General features: G+C 41.2%; 1 protein-coding gene across 2 annotated transcripts in view; it reads left to right on the forward strand.

The window, feature by feature from the left end:
* Mroh8 (maestro heat-like repeat family member 8) overlaps positions 1–16,482 on the forward strand; it is a 62,910-nt gene that overhangs the window by 5,863 nt on the left and 40,565 nt on the right. For both annotated transcript variants that reach the window (XM_013514138.1, XM_013514139.1), the window contains exons 3-8: positions 536–687; positions 4,057–4,179; positions 8,352–8,431; positions 9,313–9,457; positions 10,546–10,641; positions 12,790–12,894. In XM_013514138.1, coding sequence (XP_013369592.1) covers positions 536–687; positions 4,057–4,179; positions 8,352–8,431; positions 9,313–9,457; positions 10,546–10,641; positions 12,790–12,894 — 701 coding nt within the window. The remainder of the gene's footprint in view (positions 1–535; positions 688–4,056; positions 4,180–8,351; positions 8,432–9,312; positions 9,458–10,545; positions 10,642–12,789; positions 12,895–16,482) is intronic.

Here is a 16,482-nt window from a genome sequence, read left to right on the forward strand (position 1 = left end):
AGTAATAAAATTGGTGCTGACTGGGTAGCTCAGTGGTAGAGTACCAGCTTAGCATGTGCAAGCTCCTGAGTTCAATCCCTAACACAAAACAAAGCAAGCAAACCAAAAGCTGTACTAAATGCTTACCATGTGTCAGTACTAAGATCTGTATTTTGCACATATTGCCTCATTTAATCCTTACAATAGCTCCCTTTTAAAGATGAAAAAACTAAAGATTCCAGATGGCAAACTAATTTGATGAAGGTCATATGACTAACGGTAGAACCAGGATTCAAACTAGTCTCAAACTGAGATTTTAAAATCTGTGTTCTTTACCTCTCAACTGCAACTTTGTCCCAAAAATCCTTATAACTTAGGAAAATCTTTGAGAACACTGAGTTTGTAATTGAGAGAATTGAGTCGTGGCAGAGGAAGGGGACTTGGTCAGGGCCACAGCACAAGTAGTAAAGCTGTCTACTCTGATACCCAGTGGTTCTCACCAATAAATCTATCACTTGACGTGCTACAAAGGTATCATCTGATGTGTTTCTTTCAGTATTAGACCTGGACATCCCTGATCTCCCTGAACTCCCTCAGGAGTCCTTCACAGATAACCTCAGACATTTTAGCCCCCAGGGGCCTCTCTGTGAAACCAGTGTTGAGAGACTAGTCCAGTCCATCCAGGAGGTGTTTAGTGGTAAGCTAAAGGTATGAAAGGTCTGATCTTCATGAGTTATCCAACTTATTTCTCCATTAATGTTTTGCACATATATTATTGCTTTGTTATACAAAGAATTTGAATTATAAAATTTACCTATGCTTTTGCTTTTATATTTTATATGTATAATTTATATTTGCATATATTTCTAATTTACATTTATAAAATCATAAAATTGATATGAAAAGAAAACCAGAATGAAACTTGAAAGTCAATCTTCTGTAACCCCACTCTTCTGAGATAACTGCTATTAACATTTGGTATGTGTATATATATATATACTTGTAGACTATTTTTTTCTGTGTATAAATGCCTGTGACTTATATAAGGAAAAACCACCATATATGCTGGTCAGAAAAAAATTTAGATTAATAATTAAAGACTTAATTTATCCTACTTATGAGCTGCACACCATCCATTCATTCGTTCACACATCCTCTGGGTGCATGTAACAGAAGAACTTACCTTGACCTGAGGGGTAAGGAAAGGTGCCTTTGAAGAAGTAAGTCTTGAGCTCAGATCTAAGTAACGTATAGGAAAAACTAGAAGTTAGAACTGAGGGAGAACAGAAACAAGATATGATATGTTTTAACAACTTTGAGGTCTAAAGGAACATAGCATTGTCTGAAGAACTCAAAAAAATCTGGTATGTTTAAGTCATGGTGACAAAAAAGAACAGCGGTGCAAAGTAAGGCTGAAGAGGTGATTCCTGAGCCTTGAAAACCAACATAAGAATTTTTATCTTTAGCCTAAGAACAACTAAAATGAATAAAGAGTACGTAAGGAAATGAATGTCCTAATGTAACTCTTAACAGTACTCCACTGTTAGCCATAGGACCTAACATTCTTTCGTTTTTTTCTTTTTCTTTAAATCTTGAGACAAGGTCTTTCTAAGTTGCCCAGGCTGGTCTTGAACTAGTGATTCTTCTTTTTTTTGTTTGTTTTGGTTTTTTTTGTTTTGTTTCCGGTACCAAGAATTGAACTCACAACTTTGTGCTTGCCAGGCAGGCGCTGTGCCGCTGAGCTAAATCCCCAGCCCCTAAACTAGTGATTCTTCTACCTCAGCTCCAAAAGAACTGGGATTACATAAATTGTTAAAATATTCACTGTACTTTTTGATCATTCCTTGTGAGGCAGGAGATTAGGATGTGGTAATCTGACTGGGGAAGTGGGTATGACCTGTTTATTGCAAAGTCCCAGGATACATGGGTAGATCAGTTCCCAAAGCCCTGCATGTGGAACCAGAGTGCTGTCTTCAATTCTTCTGGTAAGAGCTAGAGCGGGTTTTCAATAGGACTGCCTAGACTTGACATCAGCCTGAGGAGTGGGAGATATAAAAAGACAGTTGCCATTGAGTTCTGGGCCATTGTGTTCTTTCTTGCACAGTGGTCCTCTCTCATCCTGTTGAGTGTATTTATTTTCCTACTTTTAGTGGGTCCAAACTTGCTCTGCAAAGCAAATTTCTTTTCGTGCTTGTCTTGACCAACTAATGTGAAATCTTGCTACGTTTTGTGCTTGTCTCGACCAATTCTTTGCTCAGGACAGAAAGAACCTAGAAACCACCTCTACAAGGAGACTCCAGCACTCAGAAACCTGGTAACAAGTCTAGCTTGAAAAAGTATATCTATTTGCTTTTATCATATCTATGTATCTATATATAGATACATATATTTTAGGGTACTAGAAATATATATAAAAGATACATATATTTTGAGGTACTAGGAATGGAACCCAGTGGTATTTTACCACTGAAGTACATCCCATGCCTTTTTATTTTGAGACAGGTCTCACTAAGTTGCCCAGGTGGTTCTTGAGCTTCTAATCCTCTTGCCTTTGCCTCCCTCACTGCTGATATTACAGGTGTAATTTAACGTCTGTCATCCTACCATGCAGTAGCTTGCTTAGCTTGGACCTTCATAAGAGCAATTATTATAGTAACTTCCCTTTGGGTAGTGTTTCCAGTAACTCATTTCTGGCCAGAGTTCAGAATTGTGCATGATAGGCAAGAAATGCTTTGAAGAAGTCAACTATCGCCACACCTGAAGAGGGCCTTGACCTCCATGGATGCTATTGAAAGATTGTAGATGATCAGGGAGTTACCTGATCAAATTTGCTTTTGAGGAAAATGCATTTGGCTATAGCTGAGGAAATGGACTAGGGAGAGACGGCACTGAAACAAAGAAATCCCTTGTTACATGGCTGTGCTGATCCATGTAAGAGATAATGAGAAATCAGCTTCCTGCTATGCATTGCTACTTTCTCTCCAGTTTACACCATCAGTATATAGGTAGATAAAGAGTGGTAGAATTTTCTCAAAGTTGTAGAATTATTTTATTTTACTTAAGTTTCTATATTTTTTATAATCAGAAAAACAGAATGTCAATACAAAAAGATTTTATTCTTCACATCAGATACTGCATTTTAATAGGAAACTTTAAGGATTTAATGAATTTTTATTAACATTAAGAGAACTAAAAGGAACAGCACCAGAAGTCACCTTTAGTAGGCTTAACCTGGCAGCCTGACAAAGGGGAGAGAGGGAGGACATAAAGACTCGAGGTGGGCCTTTAGTAATCTAGCCAAAAAGGAAAGCACTGGAAACGAAGGTAGCCCCTGGGCTGGAACAATTTTACTGAAATCCTTCTATAATTTATTCATTCCTTATAACAAAAGACTGCTAATGAATCAAATCAGATACCAGATGTTTAAAATATTCCAAGATACTTTTCAAAGGTCCTTACTGTTACTGTTAGGAATACGCCCCCCAAACTCAGTTTGCCTGTGGGGATCATAAAGCACTCAGCTACCAAGAACTCTTTGAAGTGTTCAAGCACACCCTGAGTTAATTGGCTTGCAGAGAGGTAGCAAGGGCTCCTTTTATTTCCTAAGAGTGAGAAGCAGCTGATTTCCCCATTGGCTGGTTTAACAATTAACAATCTGTCTCAATTGGCTAGTTTTAATGGTACAAGGGGAAACGCCTGAAGGATTGGCAGGCAGGGTTGCTAAGGGAAGGAAGAGTGGGTTTATGGGGACCAAAAGTCCTCAGCTATTGATACGTTGTCTTTGTTGGTGGGCCATGTTCCTGGAATCTGAGCTGAGCAGACATTTTTTGTAACTCTGATGTGAGGAGTGGAGGGTGGGAGGCAGCACAGGGCGAACTGGAGTTTAGGATGGAGGCACTCTTGTTTATATCGTTTGATAGAAAAGATGTTTCTTATATTACCCATATATAACCCATATATAACACATATAACCTATATATATAACACATATATAACCCATATATAACACATATAACCCTTATATTACCCATATATAACACATATAATTGTGTTTTTATCATTTTTCTACAAATTCAGGATGAACCTGAAAAGCTGACATTCCTGAGGTCTTTGTCTTCTCTCAGTGAAACTTTACGTTATGATGAAACCACAGAATCGTTCATTCATAGCCACATAGCAGACATAGTGCACATCCTGAATGTAAGTATTGTGATCTTATCACAAATGATTGAGACCCCACAAACTCAGTGACCTGCCAAGAAGTTTGTAGTAGTTTTACCCCTGTTATCAATTCCTTTAACCTCTTCTCCTGTCACCTCTGAATGGAGGAGAAGTACTCAGGAGTACCCTACAAATGTAATCACCTTTAAAAACCAGAGTAAAAAGGAAAGAAATAGCGTTAGCATTTAAATTTCTTAGTAAGGTCAATGTTATATTCTTAACTTCAGCAGTAGTTTTGGGGCAGAATTTAATCCAATGCCTGGGTTCAGGTTTACCTTTACCACTTTAAAGCTGTGTGACTTTAGGAAATTACTTAACTTCCTGATGCCTTGGTTTTCTCACCTATAAAATAAGCGTAGCTATTTATTTCATAGAGCTATTATGAGTATTAAATTAAACATAAATGCAAGGCATGTAACATGGTATTATGGCTTGTGTCTAAATGTCCCCCCAAAGCCTCATGTAGTCATAGGTAGGGCTTTTTCAGAGGTGGCTAAATCTAGCGTGTGTGATTGGTTCATGGTGCAATGCTAGGATTAAGGGTGCTAGGATTAAGGGTAGGTGATTACATAACCAGTTCTTTGATTGGCCCTGTACCACCACAATCCCAGTAGCCTGTATACAATGTAAGGGACAGACAGAAGCTTGTCTGGCCCTCTTACCTGCTTTGTTATCTTCTGCCCACCATGAACGATTCTCTGCCAAGCCACCTTGCCTTGGAGCCAGCCAGTTATGGACTGAAGACTCTACTAACTGAGCTAAATAAACATTTCCCCCTTTAACTGTGGGTGTTGGGTATTTTGTCTCAGCAGAAAGAGAAAAGTAACTAAGATACATGGTCCTAACACTTATGCATTTGAGAAACATGATTGTATTATTTTCACTATTGTATTTTGTCCTGTTTGTACTTAATCTTAACGCAAACTTCATAAGTACTGTAGAAGTACTTCACAAGCCATACTCTGCTGCCAACTCCTCCATCTATTCCCTTATGAAGTACCTGACAGTTCCAGGCATTGTAAGAACTGAGGCTGGAAAGACACAAAGACTAATCCTTGGCCTTGCAGCCAAGCTGGATATAATCCAGTGTCACAGGAACTGTGAACAAAGTTTAAATTGGTATATTGAGGACACAGAGGGATGAATGAGTAGTCAAGTCCATGTAAAGGATTCAAAAGAACTTTCAGAGGAGGTGATGCACTTTAGTACATACTTAACTTCTTGTGTTTTAGTTTTTCTCATCTGTGAAATGAGCCATTCAGTTTCTCTAAAGTTCTGAAATTCTGGTTCTGACATTTCATATATACCCCAGAAATATGAGTTTTTTCTCAAACCAGAGATCTGTAAGGCTGATTTGACTAATAACTAGTTATTAAGTTGGTAAAAGAATTCCCTTGGCCCAGGCAGGGTCTATTCTCCATCTGTATCACTCAGGCATTGCTGGGACAAGATCACATGGGAATTGTATAGTGCTGAGCTTCCCTGCCTATATGAGCTGGCGCTGTTGCAGAGAGAAGAGGTGATTGCTGTGATCTGAGCAATCACTCTAAGAGCTGCTACTGTACACGTACTTCACAAGCAAAAAATACCCTGACACTTGTGAGTCACCACACTTGTGTAGTGACTAGCCATAACCATGAACAAATCAGCTTTTAATGCCAGCTGATTAAAAGAAAACAAAAGATCATCCTGGCAGAAGTAGACCAAATGAATTGAAGTCAGAGGGGATTGCAGACCTGGGGTTTCAGCTAAGAGGCAATGCATGCGAGGTGTATGGCTGCGGGAAAGGAGAATCACAGAAACTGCTGGAATTGATGGGATGTGGGGAGTGCACACAAGAGAAAAGTCATAAATCATCTTTTTTATGAGGTCTGGGAAAGGGCACTGTAAGGAACGATGGAAGACAGAGAGAGTCAAGCCGAGACCACCAGGCTTGTGTAAAGGCAACATGGTGTGGAATTTATTGTGCCTGGGTGCAGGCAGACAGAGGGCAAAAAGGCTATCTGTAGGGAGCAAAGAGAAGTGGGCCCTTTTTTAACAGAGTTTCAAAGAAGGCAAGGGACATTAGGTGGGAAGATCTTAGTAAACCTCAGTGGGCAAAGTTCTCTGGATGTTTCGCATCTCAGTGGGCAAACTCTTTGAGGCATTGGCTGTGAAGGCTTGGGTGTTTTTAGATGTCCCAGTGCTTGCAAGATTCTGAGTGCCACCTTCACTCTTTTACTACATCCTGTGTTTGCCGAGGGCACTGGGGCTGAGCTGAAAACAAAGCCTTTGCTGGCAGACAAGTTGGGTACTGGGAGAGTCATATCCTAACTGAGCCTCACAGACACCATTCACAACTATTGAAGCTAGAAAGGTGTGTCCTTAGGAGGGGGAGGATAATGCCAGGTGGTGGCTCTGATGTTAGTGGCAGTGCTGAGTCAACCCTGGGAGAGCTGTCAAGGCTGAAGACAGAGCCATGTTTTTTCTCTTCTTGGCTATAAAGCCATAAAAATAAGTGAGCTCCTTGAGGAAATAATAGCAGCAGGCCACCAGCAAGACTTGACCAGAAAGAGAGAAGAGAAAAGCTTGGGAAGGAAACCTGGTACTATTTATTATTTCCCTAGGTTGCTAGTGAGATCTTTTTTGGGAGGAGGAACCCACTAGAGGCAGCTGACACACAAAGGGGGAGATTGGTTCTCAGGAATTTCAGTGTTCCCCAGAACCTTGTGACAGGAGGAATAGCTTGCCCCAGGAAAAAGAATAAATCCGGACAATAGGAAACTTCTGCTCTCACATGCTGGGGAAAGCTTCATTTTCCAGTGGGTGCTCTTGGTCCCAATTACAGATTCCTGAGGGAAAATCTAATTGGTCTTAGTGTCTATTCCTGGGCAGATGCACTGTGGCGAGGGGAATGGAATGACAGCAGAAACATGGCTGCGAAGTGCTGTGTAAGTCAGTACTTACTAGAGAAACAGACTTAAATCAAGATGTACCAATACGTAAGAATTTACAAGATTAGATTACAGTGGCTGCCCACAGAGTCAGGTGTGAAAGGGTGCAAAAGTTCTTTGTGCACACTGGGGATCCAAAAAATCCAGTTGGAGGCCTGGAGCTCAGTCTAGTGTCCATGTGCGTCTATATCAGGAGCCCTAAGGGTCTGCACCGGAAGGCTGAGGGTTGGTGCTAGAGGCTGAAGAGTCTGCACTGGAAGCCTGGAGACAACGTTCAAGGTGAAAGCAAGACTGGAGCTCCTCTGAAGAAAACAGAAGCAATCCTTCTTCATCTCCCTTTTATACCGTTCTAGCAATAATCCTCCCTGGGGTAGGTGTTCCGCACCCAGAGCTATGCTGAACCAATTTAGTTGGGCATTACTTACTCATGTCGGTACAACCAATCAACCAGCACAGGCACGCATTCCTATGAGCAGAGGTTGCTCTCACAGAGGCAGGGTAGATAATCCAGTGGATTTTTCCACTATATTTGCATGCCTGTGAATGTTTACAGCAGCTCCTCGACTCGGCTTCCTGAGATATATCTCATTCCCCAAAACAGGTAAGGAACTTAGGCACAGGGAGGTTGAATGATGTACCCAGAGCCACATGCTAAGTGAGTGGCAGAGCCTTGCTCAAACCCAGGGGACCTCTAACCCCAAAACCCTACTGTACCCCTACTTTCACTGTGCAGATTTTTCTAACATAGCAAGGCTGCTGTCCCTTTACCAATTTATAAGCTATAAAGCTGTTCCTTTTCCATGATAAACAACCCAGAATGATCCTAGGCAGGACAGTAGGGATGACTGGTTCAGTAGAAAGAGAAGAATGCCTAAACTAGAAAATAATGAATAGACACTAGCAACTAGATATTATGAGTTAGCTCATTTAGTACTCACAACCACCCCCATGAAAGTAAGTTGTACTGTTCTTTCATTCCACAGATGAGGAAACAGGTACAGCGAGACTCAATAACCTGAATCAGCTTAGACATTTAGCAAGGGACAGAGCCAGGCCCCAGGATCTGGCTCCAGAAAATAAACCGCAATCTTCTGCAATGTCTTGCTGCCCATCCTGAGGGACATACTCTTGTTCTTGCAGGCCATCACATCTGAGCATCTCTGGCTTCATGAGTTGGTGCATTTCAACTCCCTAAATGTTCCTTGCCTCTCACTGCAGGTACTGGTGCAAGAGGAGCCCCTGCATTCTCTGCTCAGCCCTGTGCTCCAGGAGGTCTTTGCCACCATCACTGTCCTCAGGTGACAACCATGTGCTCCTTACACGTTCATCCCAGTTCCTCATTCAAGTCAATGCCAAAGCCAACATGTTCCATATTTTAACTTTTGGAAAGTATTTAGCTAGGGAAATGGAAAGAAGCCAAATTTGTGTGTTTGTGTAAGAACTTTGATTTTATATATGCTACCATCCAGGTCTGAAAGGCCTTGTTGGAACCTCTTGGGGTTGAGATTTGTCCAAAGTATATTCAGTGGAGAGTGATTCCCACGCATGCTTCATGACTGTAGAGTTCCATGGTCTAAGTTCTTTGCAAGGACTGCCTGCTCTTTAATGCTCTTAGAGACTTATACCACAGTAATTAAACTGATTAAAGGTACTGAGATGTCCCATAGTTAAAAAGGGTTTTTTGGGGGGAGGGTGTTGTTTTGTTTTTGAATTTTTAAGATAGGGTCTTGCTATGTATTTTAGGCTGGCTTTGAACTCACTATGTAGTCCAGACTGGCCTCAAACTTTCAAGTAATCCCCCTGCATCAGCTTCCCAAGTGCTGGGATTACAGGCATGCACAACCACATCTGGTATTAAAAAGTTTTTAACTTGATTGAACTCACTGTTCCCCAAATCAACATTCCACAGCTTGGAAGATTGTGGCTAATTACATTAGACTACAACAGGCTTTCCTTTGTGGCTGAACTGGAGGAAACTTCCCTCCTACCCCAGTGACTTCTTAGGAGGAAACTCTTCCACTCACCTTTTGTGAGATTTATCTGAACAGACTAACAAGCCATGCTGTTTATGTCTTCCATCAGAGTGACGGAGCAATCAATATTCCCTTGCCTTATTAGTTACTGTGGTTCCTACTTATCAATACCAGATAAAACCCTCTCCTCAAACTGTCTTTCTTAGTTACCAAGATATCCACTTGCTGTTTGGCTCTGAAGATCATACTGAGTTGTTCAGTCTCATCACCAAAAGAATAGTCAGTCTGCCCTCTGTCAGGAGTCTTACCCAGCTGGAGGAAACCATGGCAGGCAAGCCCTTCAACCCAGAGGTAACTCACACTTTGCTTCAGTAACTTCCCATCCACAGAGTCAGCTGATCTTAGCCTTTTGAGAGCATTTGATTTTTCCAACAATTAAAGTCAGGTCTGGTGAATAAAATAGGTAGTTAAATTAGATAAAAGCCCAAATTTTGTGCTCTTTCATTTTCACATTACTCCTCTTTTTTTTTTTTAAAAAACTTTGGCTTTAAAATAAGGTGGAAAGTATTCATTCATAGATTTTACAGACATGAAGGGCCACCGTGGGCTAAGCATTGTGATGGGCAGTAGGGATATGGAATTACATGCATACTGTCATTTGTGGAGCTTGCGTTCGTATGCAGAGAGACACCCTACTAATAAATAAATATGTCTGCTAGTAATTAGTGTTAAGTGTTATGAAGAATGTAAAACAAGGGGTTCAGACCCTCTCTGCAAAAGAAAGAAAGAAGGAAAAGAAGGAAGGAGGGAGGGAGGGAAGGAAGGAAGGAAGGAAGGAAGGAAGGAAGGAAGGAAGAAAGAAAGGAAGGAAGGAAGGAAGGAAGGAGGGAGGGAAGGAAGGAAGAGAAAGGAAAAGAAAGAGAGAAAGAGAGAAAGAAGGAAAGAGAGAAAAGTAAGCAGGGACTTAGGAAGAGTGTACTGCAGTTGGGAGGCACTGGGTCTTCTTCCATAGGGCGGTGCAAGAAAGCCTTCCTGATGAAGTAAGAGTTGAAGGAGGAGAGGGAAGCTCCCAGGCAGAGCAAGAGTAAGTGCAGAGGCCCTGCCTTTACTCTGTGGCTGCTGAAGCAATTAGTAAAGAAGACTGATTCCCTTCTGCTTCATGATATCAGAGTCACAACTCAACTTCTGTAAAGAACTGTATCTTGATAACCCTTACATAGTTCCCCAGCAGTAGTTAGAATCAGTTAACCATCACCCCAGTAATGCTTAGGTGGCCATTTGAAACGAAGATGTCCTGGTTCATCTCATGCCATGCACTGTCTACAGGTACTTTGATGGTGGTTCTGCAGTTTTGAGTAAAGTCTTAAAGAGAAGAGCCTTAAAAGTGCAACCTTGAGAAACTTCATGGGCTGGGGTGTTGCTGATCTGTCCCTTTTCAGTGTCTCTACAGGCAGACGTTCCAGGCATTTTCTGAGATGCTCCAGAGTTTGGTGATAAAAGACCCACATTTGGAAAAATTTGATGCCATTTTTAAGGTAAACAAAATATTGGGCAAGAAGGGGAAAACATTCCTAGTCGTTGGTGAAAGTGGAAGAAGAAAATGTGAAAGGATTAAATTGCAGGAGACCATTAACACAGCTGAGTATCAACTTTGAGTCAGTGGGTTTAGGCTCAAATCCTAATTCACTGATGACAAGTCCTTCTGCTATAAAATCTACATGGACCTGGGCATGGTGGTGCATGCCTGTAATCCCAGCACTTGGGAGGCTGAAAAAGGAGGATTACTGTGAGTTTGAGGCTAGTATGGGCTACATAGTGAGTTCAAGGCCAGCCTGAACTACATAATGAGACCTTGTCTCAAAAAATAAATTAAATTAAATAAAATTTGCATGGGATTTGCTTTCTCGGAGTGTCATGTTTTCACCTTGGAGATATTAATTACTCTTAGTATTGAATAAGTGGCCTCCAATAAATGGATCAAATGATTGAATAATTATTCTTTACATTACCATTCCCTTCTACATAGCAGTGTGATTCCAGCTAGCCTCGCCTGGTGGTGCACACCTATAATGCCAGCCAGCACTCTGGAAGGCAGGAGGACTATAAGTGTTGAGTCCAGCCTGGGCAATTTAAGTGAAAACCTTTATCAAAATTTAAAAAAGAGGTTGGGAATGTAGCTCAGTGGGAAGACTCTGGGTTCAATCCACAGTACCACAAAAAGAAAGAGGAGGGGGAGGGAAGAGGGAAGAAGAAGAGGAAGAGGAGGAGGAAGAAGAGAAAGAGAAGGAAAAAGAGCAGGAGGAAAAGTTTTAGTCAATGACCAAGGGAATTGTCAACCTCATGAGTTAATAAATAGGCGGCTTCCTACCAGGTAGGACTCAGAGGTCACACACAACCTCCTGCCCCCAACTGTAGCTATTACAGTTTATGTTGTTCCATCAGCAGGGATTTTCTCACTGGCCTGCAGCTCTACAGCTCAAACACACTGCTCTCTTGCCTCCCCAGCCACCCCACCCCAGTGCTGGAGATTGAGCCCAGGGCTTTCATGCTGACTTGCAACCCCAGCTTTTTTTTAAATTTTAAAACAGGGTCTTGCTAAATCACTGAGTGGCCTAGGCTAGGCTTGAACCTTTAACCTTCCTGCCACTACATCCTAGAGTGCTGAGATTACAAGCATGTACCACTGTGTCTGGCTTCTTGCACTTTTTATTTTTATTTTTTTTTAGCGGTACCGGGGATCGAACTCACGACCTTGCACTTGCCAGGCAGGCACTTATGCCACTGAGCTATATCCCCAGCCCTTCTTGCACTTTTTAAAGATGAAGATATACCAGAAAGGGATAACCATTTGAGCTATTATTAATCATGTGCTCTGAAGTACAGATCGGGTGTCCTGACCATAACTGACCTTGACGTTATTTCTCATTCCTCTTCTATTTGTACACTAACACACCAGCCAGAGTGTGTGTTTCTCCTTTATCTAGTTGTACTTTGTACTTTTCTGGCTTGCCAACTTACTTCTAGCCATTTCCTCTACCTGAGAAGCTACCTTCTTTATAAGCTTCTACTCATGGATGCCATGTTTTCTGTATTTTTCTTATTGTTGAGAGAGATGCACAAGTTCTTTAATAACACATCATTTTCTTTTTTTCCAAATTTGAAAATTTGAAATTTTTCAGATTAGAAAGTGTTAAAAACATACAGAAGAATATAATAATGAATTAAAGAATTGGGATGAAGAGAAATAAATGTAGAAAATCAGCTTCAGGGGAATCCAGACCTCCTGACCCCCTAGATAAGTGGTGGTGAATCTATGGCATGCATGTTTGTTATCGTTGAAAGCGCTAAAAGGTTCACCATCATTGGCTTAAGTCCTTAAGTCTTGCTTGTCCTCGACCAATTTCATCTCCAACCCAGCTGGTTTATCATTTAGGGAGATATTTTCAGACATGGAAGTAATATGTATCTTCTCTCTGTAGATTTTCTCCCAAACAGAATACATGAAGGTGGGGCTGGGGATTTAGCTCAGCAGCAAAGCGCCTGCCTGGCAAGTGCAAGGTCACGAGTTTGATTCCTGGTACCAGAAGAAAAACAAAACAAAAAAACCCAAAAACCCAGAATATATGAAGGTGTTATCCCACATCTTCCTAGTAAACCATGTAGCCTTGCTTTATATTTTGCAGCACATGGGCCCCTGCTTACAGTCAGTCAAAGACCATGAGCGGGAATGGGCCACAGCCAGCATGGCTCAAGTTCTGAAGTGCTTATCCAGACATCTCTGCCTGAAGGTGAGCGGCCCTTTGGTGGCCAAGGAAGAAGGACCCAGAGCCATCCTTCCGCTTCCACTTCCCTTCCTGTTCCCTGCGTGGGCTCTGGGTCCCGTTCGTGCTCATGCAGTATCACAACACACCGCATTATTTCCATAGCTGCCTCCTAAAATGTGAGCATCTTGAGGACAGGGATTGTGTTTATTAATCTTTACATCACCCTTGCTTAGCATAGAGCTGGAACATAATAATGCAGTAAGTATTTTTGAATGGATAAATAAGTATCATCTGAAAATGTCCAAGGGCTGACAGTGGCCTAGACTCTGTGCAGGTTGGGTTTGAAGAAATGCAGTTCAAATAAATTCAAGCAAATCAATTTAAGTATTTCCCAGCATCTCAAAGAGAACGGTAGTGTGGTACTTCTTTTTAAATCCTCACAGTCTCTTACTACTTAGTTGTTCCCAATCCTCTCCCATAACTTCTTTTTTTTTTTTTTTTGTCTTTTTTTGAGACAGGGTTTCACTATGCAGTTAACTGGCCTTGAACTCACTCTGTAGCCCAGGCTGGCCTCGAACTTGCAGTGATCCTCCTGCCTCAGCCTCCCAAGTGCTGGGATTACAGGCATGCGTCATCATGCCTGGCTTCATCTCTCCCATAATTTCTAAAAAGAATTCCTCAAAACTAAGATCTTTCTTCCTGGACTCATTCCTTTTTTTCCTGCTTTCTCCTTCCCTGAGCATATCTAGATATCTTCCAGCCACTGGTACTTCTGTTCTCCAGCCGTCATTTCTCCCTGCAAAGTAATAAGGCTGGAAATTGAAAGAGAAGTTGGTGAGCTAGGGATGCCAGATCCTGGCACCTGAATTTTCCTCAAAGAATATGTTCTTGATACAGATGTTCTGACAGTCACATGTAAAAACATTCTACTAGCTTTCTTATTTCTTACATTGAAAATATATCCAAACTTTCTACCTCCTTCACTGAAGTAAATGCAGACTGTTATTCTCACTGCCCACATTTTTTTGAGACAAAGTCTCACAGTGTAGCCCAGGCTGGCCTCAAACTCAGGGTGATCTTTCTGCCTCAGTCTCCCAAGTGCTAGGATTACAGGTGTGCACCACCGTGCCTGGCTTATTTCTCTATTTTCTTGTTAGTGAAGAAAAGTAAGTAACTTCTAACCCTCACTGACTCCCCTACTATTTATTTGTTTTTGAGATAGAGTCTCACTATGTAGATTAGGCTGGCCTCAAACTCATAGCGATCCTCCTGCCTCAGCCTCCTAAGTGCTGGGATTACAGGCATGTACCACCATGCCCAGCTTCTCCTACTAATCTGGTAACAACAATGCATTGTTCTTCCTAAACTTCTAATTTTACTACAATTTTTTAAAAAGTTTCAAATGACTCCTTCCTGTGTTCATAGTCTTTCTGCTATCCCTGGAGCTCTACCTTAGCATTTTCTTTCCTAGGGAAAGTTGCTAATGTAGGGATTCATAACCTGGGTACCATTGGGGTCTATGAATATCCAGAAGTTGCATGCAGAATTTTATGTAGTGCAGTCTTCTGAGTTTTTCTGAGGAATGTCCAGAGCATTCCTTACATTAAACTGTAATTTATATACAGTGAAGTCTACTCAGTTTAAGTATATAGTTCCACGAGTTTTGGCACATTTCTCTGGGTCCCTGTTTTCAAATTCTCAAAAGTATCCAAAAAATAACAATAAAAGGTCAGACATAGTGGTGCATAACTGTGCTCCCAACTACTCAGGAGGCTGAGGCAAAAGGATTGAAAATTTGAGGCCAGGCTGGATGACATAAGCAACATAGTAAGAACCTGTCTAAAATAAATAAATATATAAAAATGTATATATTTATATATAAATATGTGTGTGTATATATATGTGTATATATATATATACATACACATTTAAAGGACTATTTAATGATCAGACTAGGACAGACTAGAAACATAATTCTCTTTGTCTTAAGAAAGTTTATACCCAGCTGGGCATGATGGCCCATACGTGTAATCCCAGCACTCAGGAGGCTGAGGCAGGAGGAATGCCACAAGTTCAAGGCCACCCTGGACTACACAGTGATATCCAAGTATCATTAGACTACAAGGTCTTGTATGACCTAGTTCCTGCCTGTCTCTCTACACCCAGTAACTAAACACTACTTATTGGCTACACTTCTTGCCTCACATCCTTTGTACTTACAGCTTTCTGTCTAGATTGACCTTGCCCAGCCCCTCACTCGCAGGCTGGCCCTTCTTCATTCTGTAGTGCTAAATCCAAATGTCTCCATCTCAAAAAGACTTTTGTTACACATAAATAGCTCTCCCCGTGCCGTCTGTCTCATCACTCTATTTCCTTCCTAGGGCTTCTTAGGACTGGAGGTTTGTTTGCTTTATTAATTTACTAGCTGTTTTTGTCTAACTGAATGTAATTGCCACTAGTGATAATGTTTGTCTTATTCATCACAGTTCTCAATGCCTTGCACAAAATCTGCCACATGCTTCATGCTCAATTAAATGTTTAGTGAATAAATGTTAGTGAGCTCAAGTCCTTTCCCTGCTGAAAACCCTTTAATGGCTTCCCATCTCACCCAGAGTAAAGCCCAAACCCTTACAGCGTTCTGTAAATTGCTACACTATTCTAGCCCCTTCTCCATCTAGCTCCTGTTTTCCCCTTGTTTACTTGATTCCAGCACCCTGGCCTACTGTGCTTCCTCAAGAACACCAAACACTCCCCTCTCAGCACCCCCACCCCTGTGAGGCTTTCCTCCCAGAATCTCCAGGCTCAGTCACCATTCTAAGGTGACAACTCCTAGCCCTTTCTTGTGTTTCTTTCATCATAATATATATCACTGTCTGATGCATAATACATTTGAGTTATTTTTGTTATTTATTTAATGCTTCCTCAATTAGATTATCACCTCCCTGAGTAGAAATGTTCTCTTTTGTTCACTGCTTCTATCTCCAGTGCCAATCATGGTTCCAATGAATTAAACACATTATAAAGCTTTGGGTTTTCTGTATTGACTCTAAAAAAGGCCACAGGAGCTGGTGTTCACAGTATTTCTGTGTCTTGTTTCTGAAGAGCCACTGAAGAAATTTATTTCTGCCTCAGGCTAAGGAAAAGTTGTGCTTCTTTTGCATGGCTCTTTGCTTCTTATGGACAGTGGCAATAATGTACTCCAGGACACTATGTGCACCTCCGTTAGCAAAAGAGCGTTCAGAGCCTCACTCTGTGGCTTACCTTGAGCAAATGCTGACATACATTCTTCATGCTAACAGAATTCTTAATTGCTCTTTTCTGCCTTAGTTTTGTTTGTCTATTTGTGAGATTTTGGTTTGTTTCATATTGAGAAAGGGTCTTCCAGTACTGCCCAGGCTGGCCTTGAACTTGGGATCCTCCTATCTCAGCCTCTCAAGTAGCTGAAATTACAGGTGTGAGGCACCCTGCTTTCTGCCTTGATTTTAAATTTGTCCTATTTTCTTCACTATCTTACATTATAGTTCTTTTTATGGTATGGTTTTTGCTGCTACCTTACATTTTTTTCCATAATTACACAGGACATCAATAAATAACATTTTTAAATAGTATTAA

This window comes from Chinchilla lanigera, unplaced genomic scaffold, assembly GCF_000276665.1.
Source record: "Chinchilla lanigera isolate Chin_1 unplaced genomic scaffold, ChiLan1.0 scaffold00021, whole genome shotgun sequence".
NCBI classification, from domain to species: domain Eukaryota; kingdom Metazoa; phylum Chordata; class Mammalia; order Rodentia; family Chinchillidae; genus Chinchilla; species Chinchilla lanigera.